Here is a 19,479-nt window from a genome sequence, read left to right as displayed (position 1 = left end):
GGGACAAAGTGGTCAAATTATAATATTTCTCTGTTAAAAAAAAAATACGGTTGCCAGATAACAATAATTACCAGCATGTTTAATGAAAGCGTTCGTCCGAGAAGTCGGTGGTAGGTTCCGGTGGATAGACGTTCAGCGGATGTTAGCACCTAACGTAGCTTCACTCAACAGGCACTGCTTATTTGCAGGTTGTAATACAGCCCGACAAACTCAAATGTGACACGACATTCGTAACACTTGTACTTACTATTCTGGGTTCATTGTGGACTTGTTGAAAGGCGTGTTGTCGCCTCGTGGGAAGGTTTAAAAGGTGTGGAAGTGCAACGTTGGCTATCTAACACGACTCCCAGAAAAACAGCCGGCAAGTTGTTGCAAAGTACAATAGCCAAAATGGCTGCGACTCCAACCAGGAAGCGGTTAAACAGTAGCCAACACACACCGAGTTACACGGTATAAAATAACAAACAGCTCGGAGCCTGTTGTCCCTTTCATTTGACAAAAGCCTGTAGATGGGAATGTTATCCGAAAACCCAGATAAAATTTATTTTTCGTTAAAGACGACAGACAGTTCGTTCTACTCATCGGGAAGTTGTCAGACAACTATCGTCTGAAACCGCCAGCGTCATTTAGTGAGACGTGGCAAAGTGGTTGTTCCGTGTCAGGCAACATGCAACTCAGCGTCACCAAATGCAAGGTAATCCCAAGCGTCCCACCACATTCTGGAATTGCCTGCATGTAGCCGGCTACTTTAAATCCGCATAAATTCCCCCTCGTCGTCGTTGTTTGTTTATTTTTAAAAAGTCGCGTGTATATGACACCGCGTACTGCGGTTTCAAATTCGTGTACAAGCATGCCAAGTCGCTAGGCGGCAGTCATGTCGCAAATTCTATCCAATCAGCAAGTACCTCCGCCTCTAATGTGTCCAGTCAGAAAGTACCTTTGCCTCTGACGTCACAGGTATCAGCATTCGAGGCAAAAAAAAAAAAAAAAGAGTAGCGCAATGACGAAAATCCTGTTGAAGCTTAGTCACAGGCCACCACGAAACCGGAGGCAATGGGCAAATCTCCACTTCGGCCGGTGGTTTTGTATGGAGCCCCCAAAGGGATATGGAGAAAAAAAAATTGCCAGAGCTCGCAATAGTATTGCGGGATCCCACAATAATTATTGCGTCTCAATAATTTTTGCAAAATGTACTTAATGTTTGAACACAAATAGTTGTGTTTCTAAAGTGAACACTCATTCAGCGTGAAATTAATGTTTGAGTAGACTAATGCTAAAAGGTGAAGTTAAAATTTGAAAAAGGAAATAGCAGGATTACATGAAGCAAGATTCGTAGCAGAAGATTTAAGTAAGAAATGATCTTTTTCGAGTGGTTGTTAAAGGTGAAGTCAAACCCAAAGTTTTTTTTCAAATAATACATAATATGCATCCCAGTAGTCTAGTGGCATTGTGATTAATATTGCGTGTTAATGATATGAATTAAGTGGCATATCTTGGCTATTTTTATCCATTCAGGGGCAGCGGTTTTTCAATGGCTGTCGCCTGAAAATGACAATACAGTTGGTTGCTCTGGGCTCAAGTAATTTGGCTGTTGCCATTCACAACTCACTAGTTTTCTGAGTTAGGTCATGTGACATTCACATGCCAAGCCGTCCATGTTTGGTTGATACTTGAGTTCTGAACAACTGTGACATCATTTTGAGTTGACAGCAAGGGGCAAAATAGCCACAGCGCTGAGATGAATAAAAAATAAATCAGTAAATAAATGATTGAATTTGCCGCTTAAGTCATATTCCACCAGTGGTTAGCCGTCAAAGCCAGCAAGGCCTTCTCTGCTGGCCTAACATAACCTGATATCATTATCATAAATATGATAAACTAAAATAATTATACTAACTATAATAAAAGTCCATCTCATTATATATATATATATATATATATATATATATATATATATATATATATATATATATATATATATATATATATATATATATATATTTTTTTTTTTTTTTTTTTTTTTTTTCCGCCTGCAATCAGACACATTTGAGGGCATTCCAATCAAGCGTTCCGGGCTCCTGTGGAGTGTGCACGCCTCACGTTGAATGTGACGTGATTGAATGCTCACCGCAGGGAGGCGGTGCTAGGTTGACCAACTGTGTTTAATGTTGGAACGTATTTAAAAACGTTATTAAAAAAAATGTACACAAACCAGTGCACACACACACACACACACACACACACACACACTGACTTTGAAATGGACAGATGCCTGTGTGTGTCACCCACAAGGAGAGAGTTGGCCAAATGTTCTCCTGGCACAAAAATCATTGAGCCTCTCTGTAATTTACTCTGTGCTCCTCTCCACTCTGAATTAATTTCCCCGCTTTCGACTCAACCTCTTTTATTTTCCACATGGGTTCTATCCGGGCACTCCGGCTTCCTCCCACACTCCAAAAAACATGCACGGCAGGTGAATTGGACATATTAAATTGTCCATAGGAGTGATTGGTGCGTGAATGGTTGTTCGTGTCTATGTGCCCTGCGATTGGCTGGCAACCAGTTCAGGGTGTCCCCTGCCTACTGCCCGAAGCCAGCTGAGATAGGCGCCAGCAAGCCTGCGACCCCTGTGGGGATAAGCGGCACTAGAAAATGGATGGATGGATAATTTTATTTCGTTCATACTCAATTAGTGATTATAAATAAATTGATGTTCTTATATTAAACTGTAATTTGTAATTTAGCGTACAGTCTTGTTAAAGCTTGCCTGCTCTTGGTGGACTTCATAAAACTTTGTGGACAAATAATTTTAAATTATGATTAATTATTTTAAGTTTTAGTAGTATCACATACAGTATAATGATAAGTTTGAATTGCTGATGTGGGTTTATTGATGTTTAAATGTTCTGTAAAATATCCTGTGTAGCCCAGTAATGCATACATGTGCATCTGAAGGGTATTTATTTGAGTCGAATCCCTGAAGGCCTAAATGTGAAAAGTACGGACTGCCACTGTATCCCACAAATGCCATACTCATCTGAACATTGTGTTTAGACTCCTCCAAACAAAATTGTCAAGAACATTTTAGGGTTGAATTCCTCTATAAAGGAGGGATACTAAAATGTAAACATGTGCATCATTTGAGGCACTGCAGCATCAAAGTAGCCATCAACTCTCAAGAATACACAGTAAATGTGTAATCCTCTGTAAAACAGTAAATAGCCAAACTCAAAACAGATGAACAGACAAAAATATCTCCATAGTTTTGTCAAGAGTTTAGCATTGACTGGTATGCATCCTACTAAATAGCGTTCTTGCAGAAAAATAATCATTACAGTGTTGTTAAAAAAAATAAAAAATAAAATTTTGGCTGTGTTTGTTTGTGTCTACATTTGTAATGTGCACATGCTCTAATACAATTCGAATGTTTTATAACATGTTTGTGCTTTTATACATTTTCATAACAATTTTTTCAAATATAAAGCATACAATAGCTCTAAAAGACAACTTTTGAGTTTCAACGACATTGCAGTGCAAATGTCAACAAAGGAAGCAATTTTCTGTAATGAAACATGGCCAGTTGTAGTGGTTGTTATTAGGCTAAGTAATAAAACTGTCATATACATCCATTTCTTTATCAAAAGCCTCCACATTGTTCTCCTCAGTGTATGTGGCCCATTTGTTCAGTCTGCTGTATAGAGGTAAGCCATTCTTCTCCCTGTAAAGGTAGACACCAGTCACTCTGTTCCACTCAGTGCTGGAAATGGGACTGGCTGCCATCTGATGTTCCACAACGTGTTCCTTCTCATCCTTCTCTAAAGCTACGAAACCGAAGAAGCTCTGAACATATTTTGCAGCCATGAGTTGGGCGTGGACAGCAGCCGTACGACGGAAGAGGGTCTTTTCATTGATACGATACTTGGACCAATATTCTTCCTGCTGATAGCCAAGGGGTGAGGAGCAGTGTCTCATACACATGATCAGGAAGACCATCAGAGATGTCCCAGCAACCACAAGCCATCCTATCAGCTGATGAACAACAAGACAAACAAGGGTTATTGTTCATGAATAGACTTTGACTATGTCAGGCTAGGTGTGTCAAAAGTATCTCCTTTCAGAACAATCATACAGACATACAGAACAATCATGGAATGCAAGAGAAAACGTTGAAATGTTTTTATTTTAATTTATCCAGCACATCAAAATCAGTCAATCAAGTATATTTTACTGTTTTGTTTTTGTTTGTTTTTTTGTTTGCTAACTTGCTAACCGAACAGCTTTCTATGACATAAATGTTTTTTTTTCAAGGTTCTAGGGTGGTTAATTACTCGTCCATAACACATGAGAAAATATCTGCTTGTGCACTGAAGAGCCGCCCAAATCCTGCTTCTACTTAAAGAATCAAAATCCAAGCATTCTGTTGGTGAGCTAATTATTTTTAAAGCAGTTACTTGGGAATTATTCATGTTATCACAAAGAGCAGAAAAAAACACTTTTGCTTGTTAACACTTTAAGCGCCAAAATAGCAAAATTGCTCTATGCAACAATTTACAAATTATTACTAAAATTACTATCAGTGTGAAAATTAGGTGGCTCTAATAAAATTAAAAAAAAAAACGTTTTCCTCTACCTGTGACTCATATTTCAGGCGTCGGTCAATTTCTGCCCAAAAGCCTTGCAGCTCTGTTTGAACACTTTCCTTGCAAGGGAACTTTGCCATGTCCTCTGAATTGTAACCAGGGGGGAAGCCCTTCACAGTGCTGGGATCAGTAAACTCACTTAGGGCACATGTGTATGCCAGACCCTGCAGCAGGGATAAAACAGTCCATGTAAGAGGAGCGACCACGGCTCGACCAAAAATACTTCCCAATACTGCAAATGCTGCTGCTACTGACAGTTTGCGGAACTTCCGGAGGCGACACTCTGATACTAGGTCCCAGGTTCTCTTGTTCAACATGACTCCAACGATGAAAAATGCCAACGCTGGCGCACCGATTGCAGCAATGCCATAGTAGTAATTTCTTCCAGGGGAGCATGGACAATCAAAGGCAAAAACGTTGTATGCTGTCTGACTTGCCACGGTGCCCAAAGCGATCAAACCATTAAAAATCATCACATCCTTACTCTTGAAGAAGAGGGACGCAAATTTAAAGTTCTCCGTGACAAGGGCATAAGCGGCCATGGTTTGGATGTCGGGGTAAGATCGCTGAAGCTGAGTTCAAGTAAAAAACATGTGAAGCTAAAAAGAGGAAAAAGGAAAAATCAAAACGCGTACTGTATTAAGTCTTGTTTTCCAATCACATCCTTTCTTCCTGCAAATACATAATAAGCACAGACTTTGTAAACCTTCGGATTAAAAAAGACAACAATGACAGTGAGTCATGCTAACTTACAGTTTTCCGAGCGTCCTCAGGCAAAGCATGTGACTGAGCAATTATAATCCATTCAGTGGGGCCTTCTGTGAAGATGGTGTCTCAAAAAAACAAAATCTGTACAACATGTTCTCATTTCCTACTGAGAAGAAGAGTTCCTCTCATTCTGAGCTCAACTTTGAGTTTGTGTGAGCTTTGTGGGCACCAGTGGGGTGACTCACAGCTAGGACCTGCCCTCTGGTTTCCTCCCCAGTGGAAAAAAAAAACTCCAGGTTTACAACTGAAAACATGTGCAAACACAGCCAAGTCGGGAACTGGAAAAGCTTGCTCACTGTGAATGCATCTGTTCAACAATGTGAAACAAACGATAACTGATGACATTTTAGGAGGGAAAATTATTTATCAAGGCACAAGATTGAAAGTGTAATTATGCTTTTTATTCATCTACATAGCTGATACAGTACTATGTACAGATTCAGTACTATGTAGCACGTACTGTGTGTACAGTACCTATATGGTGCCCTTACTTGAGGGCTATGAATCAAGTCCTACAGCAGAAAATGTAAAACTGGAAACTAGTCGTTAAAAACATACTAGTATGCTTCTTTTATTGATCAGACCTGTCCCCAACCCCCAGCTCAAAAGGTGCAACACTCATTGGTGCCCCTTTGACTCTGGCATTATCCCTACTTACATGCCTACTTTTGTCCTATTTGGTTCTTTTGTATGGTGTGCAACACAAAAGCCATGAATCCAATAAGTACAGTAATACAATAAAAAAAAAATCAAAATGTATCTCCTGCCTCATATGTACCCCTATGATTACACCTGGCAGCAGATAGGTTTTTATTTTTGTGGCTATGTAAATGCTGCTGTACTACTACAATGGAGCAGCTATATGTACAGTAGATGATGACTGCCTCATCAGTGGCTTGACCACATTTGACAAATGATGTTGTATGCTACGCTTTGGAACATAACAAACAAAAAGACTTAGGAGTTTTATTGTCATATGGATAGTAACATTCTACAATGAAAGTCTTATTCTGTTCACTTCCCCCAGCATACTTACATTCCAAACAATAGAGCAAATAATAAAGTAGGCAACATAACAACACAATAAAAGGGCGATAAGGGCAGTGATAATGAAGTACTAAAAAAGGAATAGACTCATATTCTGCACATATTATGAAGTACATGGAGTGAAAGAAACTATATATGTATACAGTATATGATGATAGTGCAAAATATCATGTTGTGCAAAATTATTATGTAGTTAGCAGCTTTCCTGCACTGTGCAGGATTTGCAAGGTGCATCTGTGCATGCGGTAAAGTGACTGGTGATGTGGCAGATTAGTGTGTGAGGGATTTGTTCAGAATCCGGATGGCCTGTTGGCCGCCCGGCAGCCCTGGCCCTCGGGCTCCTGTATAGTTGCTGAGGAATTTGAAGGCTTTCACCATTTCCACCTCTGTCCCATTGATGAATAGTGGTGGTTTGTGCAGCTCTATCTGCCGCATTGGGTCAATAATAATCTCTTTGGTCTTGTCTGCGTAAAGGTGGAAATTGTTGCTGTGACACCAGTGATCAGCCTGATGACTGTAGTATCATCTGCATACCTAATCATGCTATTGTTCTGGGAGGCGACACAGTCATACTTGAAGAGTGTGTAAGCAACGGGCTCACCACACAGCCCTGGGGTGTCCCTGTGCTTACAGTTCTAATGGTGGATGTGCGGTTGTGGACTAATTGGGGTCTGCCTATGACAAAGTTCAGCACCCAGTTGCAGAGGTGAGGTGCTATACCCAATAAGGCATAGCGTAAGTGGGAATGACAGTGTTTTATGTTATGTGTTCTGTTGTATTACTGTTAAAAATTGTATTTTATTTGTGTCAAATCTTTGCTTTGTTGCAGTTATGTATTGTATTTTATTATATAAAGAGATACAAGATGGTGGCACGCATGGGTGCAGCAGCTCTTAGCTCTTTAAACCTTGGGGGCTTGTGAAAAACATAGTACACATTTTATTTTTCTACCAAAAATTATCACTGCTTTTGAGGTCCCATAACAAAACCATTTATGAATATAATTTCACCTTTAACCACTCAAAATGCTCAATGGCATCAGACCTATTCATACATACGTAACGGAGTGTTACATGTGTTATAAATTATGGCGAAAATGGCACAGTGTTGCACCTGTAGCGGGCAGCTTACTGGTGAGTCGTATATTGTTGATGGTCTGGATGAATGTGCAATTTTGACTTGTTATTTAAACTTGTGGTTCATATGCTGATGTGTTCTCACAAAGCTATCTGTCACAAAGCTATCTATTACAAAGCGATCTGTCCCAAAGCTATTGGTCCAGCCACTCATTGCTGTTGGAATTTTATCTCTAAATCATCATGAACTCAAGTTAGTTATCTGACTCCAATTTGTGACCTTACCCAACTGCCACTCATCCAACAATTTGCGCGCTCGTTCTGCAATAGAAAGGTATCAGGATTTATTCCTAACACACAGATCTAATACAAGCACCTGGGTCTCGGGTCCCTCTCAATACACCCCTGTACGCCTCTGTTGCCTCCAGCAGACGTACTCCTCATCCGAGTTGCCCAGCAATGAGTTATACTACACAATATGCAAATGGCACAGCAACAAAGGCATCCTGGCATTATTTTATTGGCTATGTGTATACTACAGTTAACTTTAGCTTGCTCTCATTGGTCTTTCTTCCCCTGCAGAATCACTTGCTAGATCCTCCTCGTTGTAGTTTTCCACAGTTGCTTTCCACCAGGTGCCTCTGGGTCATCTCGTCCCCGCGACTAGCACCGTTTGCTCTGAAACATTCCATTCTTACACTCCCTTGCACCCCACATTCAGTTGTTTTCACTTTACAGTCTCACACTCTCATACACAGAATGTAGCAACATCTAATGAACTACTTTAAACTCAAACTATTATATTCCTTTATTGCCCAACACATCTCACCGGCTCACCCCTCCTGCCAATCAACCCTGATCAGCATCAGCTGCTACTGATCCACCACCCAGTATAAAACCCAGCCTTTTCCCTTCGCAATCTGCCAGATCGTCTCTATGCGTCCAGCAGAGCCTTCCGACAATGCTTCCGACCAGATTATCCATCTTGTCAAAATAAACCCCGTGCTCAAGGTCCTGTCCTATCCGCCTCCTCTCTGATCCGTCTTCCTGCCGCATCCTCTCTTCTCCGACCCAGACCGCCCCGCCACCGTGGTCCGTCCCCATCTGCCTTCGCCCCCGCAAGTACCATACAGCAAAGATAAACATTCTGCCCTTACTTTCACTTACCTGTGTGTGCTTTTGGGTCCTCCATCTCCATCTCTTTGCTTTATTTTGTTTTTCATGACACTTTTCATGTTCTTTGTTTGGTAGTTGTGCGCTGCAATGTGCAATGCGTTTAGGGACGCTCCGTTACGTAGAAAGTTATTTTTCTATTATGTAGTACAATGTTATAAAGAAAATCTATAAGATCACTGTAAAAACAAAAAGAGTGCAGCGAGGAGCGCGTACTGTTGTTTGGACCACTGTCTCACCAGTACCATTTTGCCACACTATGTTGCAGTTCTACAACAAATAAAACCACACAAAATCCACCTGAGCGACAGCGGTGTGAAACTGCAAACCACAACCTGCCCATCACACAAATCAAGTTTTAAAAAAAAACGGATATCCCTTTTATGGACAACAATAGCTGAATTTTGCAAAAAGCAAAACTAATGATGTGGTACGTAATTGTATAAAAACAAAATATTTGTGGATCATTTAATGTTTTTGGAGTGTGGGTGGAAGCCAGACTGCCCGGAGAAAACCCACGCAGGCTTGGGGAGAACATGCAAACTCCGCACAGGAAGGTCTGAGCCATATGGATTTGAACTCCTGAACTCTTTTAACTGTGAGGCTGATGTGCTATTTACTACCAAGCTGCCCCATTTACAATCAGTGGACCAATAATAGGACCATCAATAGGCAGTTTATTTATTTGTTTGTTTTATCAAACTTGCCCACCGGTCACTAGGCAGGTTTTTGCAAAGGCCCGCTCTCTTACTGCACACTACAGGTGCACACAGTTTTTAATGGACGGTTGATAACACCCTCATCCAATAGGATTCATACTCAAACAATGGACGAATAGTTGATGCTTACGCTTCAGTCACTCGGCACTGTTTGTCAGCAGACTGACATGTCACATTGTGCATACAGTCCGTCATGTTGTCTTCTAAAAGTGCTAAAGTGAGCGGATAGCAAACAGCACTTTTGCAGACATAAAGGCCCACTTTCAAGACTTGCCAGCCCAACTTCGAAACATTTCAGCCCGAATCAAGACTCGCAGGCTACCCTCTTTTGCACATGTAAATTTAACATGGACACGGACATTTACATTAGCAAAATAAACACAGGCATGGAAGTACACACTGGCGCCAATGCTCAAATGCATACATTTCAAACAAAAGTGTAGCGCGAGCATGTGTGAGTTGTCCCACAGCTCTCCGTGCACCGGAAAGGAAATGCAAGTCAAGATACTCCTTTGTGAGCGGAACAGCCAACCCCATGTTTATTCAACTACTTCTCGTCACCACCCGACGTCATCACTGCAGGACACCTCCCTACAATCCAGCAGTTACAGGTCCCCCCCCTCACAAGTAGAAATGTCCCCATTTCCAAACATTAACAAAACAAGATGGGAGAAAAAAAAAATAAATAAATAACAAATCAGAACACCAGAGGGAACAAAACCCCGGAAAATTAATACCCTGCCAACACTTCCAAAAGGCATACACAACAAAATCATTTTTCATAGCAAATTATTTTACTATTTTTCAAAATTTTATTTTATTTTTTATTTTCTAGTCCGTGTGTGGATGTGTGTGTATGAGTGCGAGTGTGTGCATGAGTAGAGGGGCAAGAAAAAAAATGGAACCCCACAAAACAGAACAGTCCCCACACATATTCCTTGAACCGAGCAGGAGGTCGCAAAGGCCCCCCCCCACCCCCCCCACCCCCGAGAAGCAACAAAGCCGTCATGAATAGGTACAGTGGGCACACTCAAACATAAAAACCCGTACCGTTCCGTTGTCTCTGCCACCAACAGAGAGGTCCCTGCCAGTAGGGCTGTCTAATGCAAGAGCCCCGTCCAGCTGGACGTGAGGCATGGCAGGAGAGAGAGAATCTTCCCTCAAACCCTCCAAGGGAAAAACAACTGGCAAGTTATACCGGCGCAAACAATCAAGGTGGGACGAGCACTTGTTTCGTCGGGTCAAAATCAAACAACTGGACCACCCTACACACTAGTCCATCAACAAGCCTATTGAACTCCCGTCACAGTCTCTTCAAACCATGGCTTGCCGTCCTTAGGCCCCACCCCATAGGGTCTTCACCCCTCTGTCAGCCAGACCAAGACTTGACTAATCTCTAAATCCAGCTGTTGCAACTCCTTAATGTATGAGCCCTTGTGGGACAGAGTGTAGATAAATTCTTGCTCCGCCAGAGCCTGGGGGGCCGTCTTGAGGGTCTCAACAGTGCAAACCGACCTGACCGTGTCGGCAGCCACTGTTTGAGTACCAGTGGGAATGTAAACACTGGCTCGTAAACAGGTGCCGACCTCCACCAATTCATGGTTGAAAATGGGTCTGCGAGAAAGAGCATCAGCGTTTGTATGTTGTGCCCAACTCTAGTGCACATTGACTCAGTCATATGAGTCAAGTTCAAGGGCCCAACGGCCCTGACTCCCAGTGCGATCATTGTCAATGGGAAGACACCGAAGACCCACCAAAGGCCGGTGGTCCGTAACAATGGTAAAAGAACGAAGGCCCAGGTAGTGTCTAAAGTGTCGCAACACTCAAGACATTCCCCCATAGCTCTTTGTCATATGTGGACCACCAACGTTCAGCTGGCGTAAGGGCGCGGATAGTGCACCCCGTTGGGGCTCAATACCCCACAAATGACCCAAGGAGAGGTGTAAATAATAACTCAGGAGTCAGAGACTTAGTTTTACCACCGCAGTGGGGAGAGCTCGAAGGAGAGCGTGACCGTGTGTCAGCCTCGTTGCAAAGTCTTTCTCCCCGAGCTCTCTGGCTGCAGTCTTTTAATGAAAAGTTGTTGTTGAGTCGTGGTGGGTGTCATGATTCAATTAGTGGCATCACATGGCTATTGTACAAATGGCAGGCTCCACTCGCCCTTTGAACATTGTTGACAACTCACACATCCCAATGTCTATGCATAGACAATAGGGAAAACGAAACAATGCCGCTTCATCAGTGCAACAGCCAGTTTATAATTAACTTATCTTACACGCACACTACCACTCTTTCCTGACCATCAGCGTCTTGTGCCAACACGGCCCTCCACATCCACCAGTGATGCATCGGTATGAAGAAAGAAACTGTAGGAGAAGTCTGGGTGCCTCATTATCGGCTCGGTGAATGGCACGTCCTGAAGGGACTCGAAAGCCCTTTGGCAGTCGGATGCCCACAGGAATGGAACATCTTCTCTTGTGAGCTGACTGAGTATAAGTATGTTATTAAGATATACCATGCAGATATGCCACGGCAACCTCTTCAACACCAACCCCATGGCACATTGGAAGGTCGTGGTGCGTTTGTGAGTCCCATTGGCATGGATTAGAACTGGTACAGCCCCTGACCGGTAGTGAAAACAGTCTTTTCACAATCCTCCTGGGCCACTTGAATCTGCCAGTAGCCATTGGAAAAGTCGAGTGCTGAACCAGAGAGCCCCAGCCAGCGTGTCCCAGGAGTCACCAATTCATGGTAACAGGTGAGAGTCTGTGATTGTCACTGCATTGAGGCCCCTGTAATCCACACAAAAACGTCAGGTCACATTCTTCTTCTGCACTAGAACCACAGGAGATGACCAACCATTTTTGACCAACAGTCGGGGCCCATTGAAGGCCCATTCATACAGCAATCATGAGAAATGCATGATAAAACAGCATGATGAAACACAATAAAAGTTGCAAAGTCCAAAAATTGTCACAAAAAAACAAGGGTTAAATACCCAATTTTGTTGTACACCTGATGTATAATGATAATCAAGGCTCTAATATTATCTATTCCGTCTGAAGGAGAAAATGTATTAAAAAATATTGAAACATCCATCTGACATAAACCAGAACTTCTCAATTAACATTCAAATGTCTCATGGCACATTTAGACGAGAACTTGTAGGTGGATCTCCCACTTATGCAAAACAGTAAGACTGCACCTTCCCACATTCAAAACATTTGAGTCATTTGACTTGCTTCTCATGGATGCATATAGAATATAAAAAGTAACCATTCATTAGTACTGCAATGGAAATATGCCTTTGTTATAAAAAGTGGGCAGTAGCAGCACACACACAATCATATATATCAAGTAAAGGAGGACTGGAGGACTAACTTGTCACAAAGTGTGCATGTCACCATTTGTAAGACTATGTCACCTTTTGAAGCGCACGTCACCAGTTGTTTACGCGCATGTCATTGTAAAATTAAGTGTCACCATTTGCATCACAAAGTGTCAGGATTTAATGTCAGTTATGCTTGATATTGTGTATGTCATTTAGAAATGCATGTCACGATTTGTCATCAAGCCCTTTATCTTGTTTAGGACAGGCATTTAAGTTGAGCTCCTTTTGTGAAGCCTTTGTCAGAAGATACCTTGTACTCTCTGGGATAGAATTTATTAGTACATTTGTACTACACCCCGTGACATAACTAAAAAATCCTCTAGTCTAACTTAACCCATAAGAACCCAGACCCATTTTTCCTTGAAGGAAAATTATGTGGTAGGCTATATACCACGGACCAAGTGGACCATATAAAACACATTTTTGATGTTTTTGTTTTTTTCTAAATAAGAGTTTTTCATTCCTAAGATCTGCATTGTTACATATTTGTCACGTTGGGTGTCATTCGTAAAGATGTTCTCAATTTAACAGTAAGTAAGCATGACCATTCTTAGTGCTCAGTAACATGAAAACTGCCTTTTTATTTGCATTATAACAACATATCAAAGCTCTGACTTTAATAACAAGATTTAACATAAAATTATTCAGTTTTGCTTAGTGTAAAATAAATATTGGAATTGTATCAAAAATAAATAATACTGTAAAATCATAAAGGATTCCTGAGGAAGAACATTGACTCCAAATCTTAATCCCCCAAGGATGGGGCTTGCCCTTCACATACTGTTTTATTGGACTGTGTGTCCCTCTGAATGACACCATTTGCTCGTCAATCGAGTTGTGCTCATCCGGAGTGATATCCAGACATTGTTTGCGAAACATATCCAACCATGGTCGGATCTTCCAACACTTATCTTCTGCTTGCCTGTTTGATACGTCTGTGTTGTCAGTGAAATGTAAATTTACTAACAGGATCTGAAAACGATTACGTGACATGACGTCAGCAACCATGGGACATCTTGTGTCATTTTCCCAGTATGCATGATTTCCTGTCAGTTGACAAAGACCCATTCGCAGGTAAAGACCAATCATGATTTCCAGTTCTTTTACAGTGGTTTTCACATTGTTGTGCTTTTCTGACTTTTGTACACCGTACAAATTTGTTTGTTCTTCGAGTAATTCAAGCCTATCTGTTGTTATGAACTTTTTAAAGTACTCAAGAGGACTAAGAAGAATGTCTGGAGGTGTGACATGTGGTCCTTTGAATGTGCACTCAGGGGTTTCAAAAGGTTTGCTCCTCCAAGAAAGGTGTTTTCTCCCTTGGACAGTTCCTTCTGTTCCTTGTTTTTTTGCCTTGTTTGGACCTATTTTGTTGCTGTGAATCTACATTTGGTTGTCGTACATCATCAGATGTACTTAATTCACTATTGTCTGAATCATAACACTGACTTGACTCATCACTCCCCATGTCTTGCTTGGTAGGATTGTAAAGAGGGTCATCAGGGTCTTCATCTGAGTTATCGTCAGATCCCTCAAACTCACTGTCATCTCCCATGATGATTTTGAGTGCATCCTGAAGCGAGTACAGCGTTTTCTTTGGCATTCTACAAATGTATTAATAATGAAAGAGTATAGAATACACATTAATTATGCATTTGCATTTTTATGGGATCAGCATAAGAAAGTAAATTGTAAAAATTGTTTTGTAATACAAATAATATACTTCACCATTATTTTATATTTTTGTTTGGTCAGTACACTTTTGACAAGCAGAACATATATGAACTGAATATAACAGATACTGCTAAATTAATTCGGTGGATTATTACCATTTGTGTTATTGTGACAAATAGATCACATCAATCTCTTCATTCTGATTTTAGGGCTGAAAGCCCTATGTGACATAGGCTATATGTCACAGTGATATTTCCCACTTTGGTTTTATATTAATTTATTCAATAAATATGGTGAGACCAGGTTGAATGTAAGATACAACATGTTATCAGAGCATTGTAAGTGTCAAACGACTTAGAAATTACCTATAGTATCAAATAACTTTTTCAAATTGCCTGGTTCCTTGAAATCAGCACACCAGCAGTACCACCATTTTGGAGAGACTACTTCCTGACAGAGTCACATGATTATCACATGATCTTCACACCAGGATGTTCCGTATGTGCCGCTTAGGGTTTTAATGAGTTGAAGTAACAACAAAGCTTTATATCAAAGAGCCAGAGGCATTCAAAGTGTTGGTGATTCTGGTGTCACCGTGGGTTCTTATGGGTAAATATGCAGGTTGAAATTAGGACATTATTGTGAATTCCAAAAGCAAAATTATTCTCAAATCTGGTTACAGAATGAATACAGCCGATTAAAAAGAAATTCGATCTGGCTAACATAGTTGTCATTTGTATAATGCAGTCATGTTCAAATAATAGCAATGTCTTTAAATATGTGAATTAAATAAAAAATTTTCAAATAAATTGTACTTTAACAAACACTAATTGGGGACATTGCACATTTTATTTCAAAGCAGGAAAATGGCAATTAGCACTTATCTTTTATATTATGTCACAGAACATCATTGACATCTGTCTTTGGAAAAAAAAAATGTACTGTACAAATTAAGAACGTTTGAAAAATTCCAAGTTGCTGAGTACCCTAAACATTTTTTTTCTTTTTTGTTTTTTGAACTGCTTTGCATCTGTGATGCATGGAGTTGACCAATGTCTGGCAGTCAACAGGTACTGCAGCCCAGGTATATTGTAGTATTTCCCCAATTATTCTCCATTTCTTGGTTTTGCCTCATGAGAAGCATACTGTATTATATTTTCAGTCCAAAGGTTTTCTATGGAATTAAGGTCTGGAGCTTGTGCTTACCACAACATTAGTTGAATGCTGTTTGTCTGAAACCATGATTTTGCTCAATTACTGATTTGTTTGGGGTCATTGTCTTATTGAAAAATCAATTTCAAAGCCGTTTCCTCTTCAGCATTGGCAACATGACTTTTTCCATTCTCCTAATGTGCTCAAATTGATCCATAATCCCTGGTACGCAGTAAATAGGACCGCTGTGGCAAGATGAAGAAACGCACGATGCTGTTTTAGTATACGTCTTTACTCTTCACTTGTCAACACAATAAACTGAATAAACATGGTACACATCATCAAAGACATAAAACAGAAAGTTCAAAGATTCACAATCTATTTCAACTTGCCTACTGGGTGTGCGGCCAGGTCCTAATGCCCGCCACACCGCTATACAACTTAGCCAAAAATATGTACCCATATCATATTTCCACCACCACTCTTAACTACCTTGACTGCGTACTGTGGCTTGAATTCTGTGTTTGCAGGACACCTGTCCAACTGTCTGTGGCTCTTAGACCCCCAAAAGAAAAATCTTAACACCTATTTTTTACAGGGTAGTCAATGTGTTCTTTGGTGAATTGTAACCGCTTCAACACATGTCTTGTTTGTTAACAATGGCAGTTTATTGGTGCTTCCTGCTGGTTGATTGGTTTCACATGTGAAGCTTCACTTCACGTTTGGGTCTTTTGTCATTCTCTTGGAGCTGATCATTGGCTGAGCCATTGCCAGTTTAGTTATTCTCCGATCCATTTGGTAAGTTATTTTTCTTCCATTTCCTTTTCATTTGGACCACCATTTTAAATAATTTTATATAATTTTAGCTGGACAGCCAAAAATGTTCTGCACTCCTTTGTAGGTTTCCTTCTTAATTGAACTCACCTCTGCTATTTTATTGAACATACCCCTTTCAGTTAATCATTCCGTTTCACAGAAACAAAAGCGTGCACAGCAGGCCTGGTGGGTTTGCAGGCTTTCTAGAACTTTACTATACTTTCCATAAACTTAACGATAGATGCTGTGTCGGGGTTGAAATTTTAACAATTACAGTGCATTATCTTGAGGTTCTGCTATTGTTTTGAACACAACTGTAAAATAATATATATATATATATATATATATATATATATATATATATATATATATATATACTGTATATACAGTCGATCAGTGTTTCCAGTATCTCCCGATTTTGATTCACTCCCTTTTCATTGTGTATCTCTGTCTTTCTCTTGGCACTGAAATGTACAGTGTATCCACTCGGGTGTCCCCCAAAGTTTTTAAAAGCATCGTAGCACATTGAGGAGCTCACTTAACCGTTGAACTGAGACGTACAATACTGTATATCCACTCGGGTGTCCTCAAAAGATTTTAAAAGCACCGTAGCGGCGCGTGTCCAGCCGTGCGTTGGTGTCTTGTTGCTGCCTTGGTTAAACAATTGAAGTTTGCAAATCTAGTGTAGCTCGAAAGAACCACTACAATTCGATCCTTTGCAAACAAAAGGCATTCCCAGCAGAACGATTTGCAGTGCCCCGCAGAAGCCATAAGCCAGAGGTAAAGCTCATTGTTCGTTGATTGGAAGTGGCGGATAAACACCTTCCCCTTCGTGAACAGGATAGCAAATAGCTTTGCTACGCCATTAATGCGGATCAGCCAAGCTAACACTGTTGCGTAGCTTGGTTGTTGAGCATAGCACTGCCTTCCTGCAGTGACCATTCAATCATGTCCCATTCAACATGAGGCCTCTTAGATGGTGATCTTATGAATCGAATGACTATTGCAGCAGTCTGTTAAAAATAGGGGCCTGTTTACATGTGTTTTTGCACACGGCACAGATGGCCTGCAACTTGTAAAGCAAATGCCCTAGCACATTTTGGATCCACCTTCCCACACCGACATGCCACGCCGACATGACTCTTGGTGGACTTCATAAAAGTTTGCGGACAAATAATTCAAAACGATCTTTAATTATTTTATGTCCTGGCAGCATTACGTATAATGATAAGTTTCAATTGCTCATGCGAGTTTATTGATGTTAAAATGCTCTTGAAAATAGCTTGTACAGCCTAGTAATGCGTACATGTGCCTCTGATGGATCGAATCACTCAAAGCCTAAGTGTGAAACACATGGACCACCACTGATAAATATATATACTGTATGTATATATATATATATATATATATATATATATATATATATATATATATATATATATGTGTATATATGTATATATACTGTATATACAGTGGGCCCCCGGGTTACGAACTTAATCCGTTCAGCGGCTACGCTCGTAACTCGAACTGCTCGTATGACGGGCAATCCAAACCTATGTTAATTAGTGAATGCGTGCAACGCGTGCAAAAACCTTAGGTAAAAACATCACGACTTTATACACATATTAAAAATGAGTAACATAATCTACTGTACAGTTAAATTAAATAACATATACAAAGGAAAAATGACATTTACCTTTGGAGCAACGTGACTTGAGCTGGGTGGAGGCGGAGGGGAGCAGAGACCAACCCGCAGAATTTATTTATTTATTTTCTTAAACGGGAACTTTTCTCAAACTAGAACATATCACCGGCGATTTCCTTCTCTTTAATCCATAATGGAAGAAGCCTCTCCATTTTGTTGTCGAGCGAGGTCCGTACCCCGGCAAGGAAAGTCTTGCCCTTAGAAGATTGCCGAGCGGTTCCGTCCATACTCATGAGCAAGGTTAACTATGCATGCGCCTCCTTCGTATTTTGTATTATCTCCTGCTTGGTTTCTATTGTCATCATCCTCTTACTTCTTCCTTTACCGCCACTTGCAATTTAAGAAGCCATGTCTAACAGATAAAGTTTGCAAAGTCTTCGCAACATTCCTTCCTTCCGTTTAACTCATTTTCTCTCCTTCCTTCCATCCCGACAAGCTGTGCCATCAAGCTAGATAAAGGCGTTCGGCCAATAGCATATCGGCATTTCTGTGATTGACGTGACGCCGGCCAATAGCATCTCCGTGAGTGAGACCAGGTGACCTTAATCGACCAATAGCATATTGGCATCTCCGTGACTGACTCCGTGACTGACACCGTGACTGAGACGGTGACTGTGACGTTGTAAGAGCAATAGCGTTCACGTTACTGTCACAAGCGTCAACTGCTGATTTTGTTGACGCAGCTAAGCAAACAATATATTTGCATAAACTATGGCAGGCATGTCAGATTGTTCGTAAGACGAAAGGTTTGCTCATAAGTGGGGGACAAAAATCTCCGTGGTCCACGCTCGTAAGTCGAAATGTTCGTAAAACAGGGTGTTCGTAAACCGGGGGCCGACTGTATATATGTATATTATATATAAATATATATATATATATATATATATATATATATAGTCTTTCGCAGATTTTTTGGGGAGAATTTTTTTTTTTAAAACCTTATATAGTGACTGGACTGCTATTCGTTCTCTTTCCATGTCTCGGCTGTGAGTAGTCGGGATCTCGGTGAACTGCGGCCCACAGTTGCTTGTATGTTTAACTATGAGCTGACCAAATGTGATTTAAAGGGAGAGTTTACACATGATATTCCAATTTATTACAAAAGGTAAGAGGATCCCAAAGCTTTCTTTCCCTCAGGAAATTCAGGACAGCCGTTTTGGGTGAGTTAAACAATTCGTTCATATTCAATTGTCATGTTTGGTTGGGTTTGGTTATTATGAGTTTGTGGGGTTTTGTTCATGTTTCTGTTGCACTCGCGTCTGCCTTTACTGTCTGCATTCTTGTGAGTTTGATTTTGTCCACCTGTATGGTGATTTTCTTT

General features: G+C 40.8%; 2 protein-coding genes across 4 annotated transcripts in view; both read right to left on the bottom strand.

Annotated features, from left to right (window-relative positions):
* Window positions 1-832, bottom strand: part of LOC148420561 (ras-related protein ORAB-1-like) — a 52,828-nt gene extending 51,996 nt beyond the window's left edge. Inside the window, exon 1 of one of the 2 annotated variants that reach the window (XM_088421832.1) lies at window positions 248-832. In XM_088421832.1, the coding sequence (XP_088277958.1) occupies window positions 248-261 (14 nt within the window). In that variant the 5' untranslated portion in view covers window positions 262-832. The remainder of the gene's footprint in view (window positions 1-247) is intronic. The other variant, XM_088421831.1, reaches the window with a different exon arrangement.
* A 1,699-nt stretch (window positions 833-2,531) lies between these two features.
* On the bottom strand, window positions 2,532-8,104 carry LOC148420560 (calcium homeostasis modulator protein 2-like). Of its 2 annotated transcripts, XM_088421634.1 has the most exons (4): window positions 7,908-8,104; window positions 5,394-5,715; window positions 4,631-5,312; window positions 2,532-4,029 (listed from the first exon to the last, which is right to left on the bottom strand). In XM_088421634.1, the coding sequence occupies exons 3-4, from the start codon at window positions 5,180-5,182 to the stop codon at window positions 3,601-3,603; spliced, it is 981 nt and encodes a 326-aa protein (XP_088277760.1). In that variant the 5' UTR covers window positions 5,183-5,312; window positions 5,394-5,715; window positions 7,908-8,104; the 3' UTR covers window positions 2,532-3,600. The 2 variants fall into 2 exon arrangements, with proteins under 2 accessions (XP_088277760.1, XP_088277761.1); XM_088421635.1 differs by lacking the exon at window positions 7,908-8,104 and having other exon boundaries at window positions 4,631-5,239; window positions 5,394-6,221.
* Window positions 8,105-19,479: the final 11,375 nt, after the last annotated feature.

Source organism: Hippichthys cyanospilos, chromosome 8 (genome assembly GCF_059441005.1).
Source record: "Hippichthys cyanospilos isolate Australia breed blue-spotted pipefish chromosome 8, RoL_Hcya_1.0, whole genome shotgun sequence".
Classification (NCBI taxonomy): Eukaryota; Metazoa; Chordata; class Actinopteri; order Syngnathiformes; family Syngnathidae; genus Hippichthys; species Hippichthys cyanospilos.
This window is presented reverse-complemented; position numbering and strand designations above follow the sequence as displayed.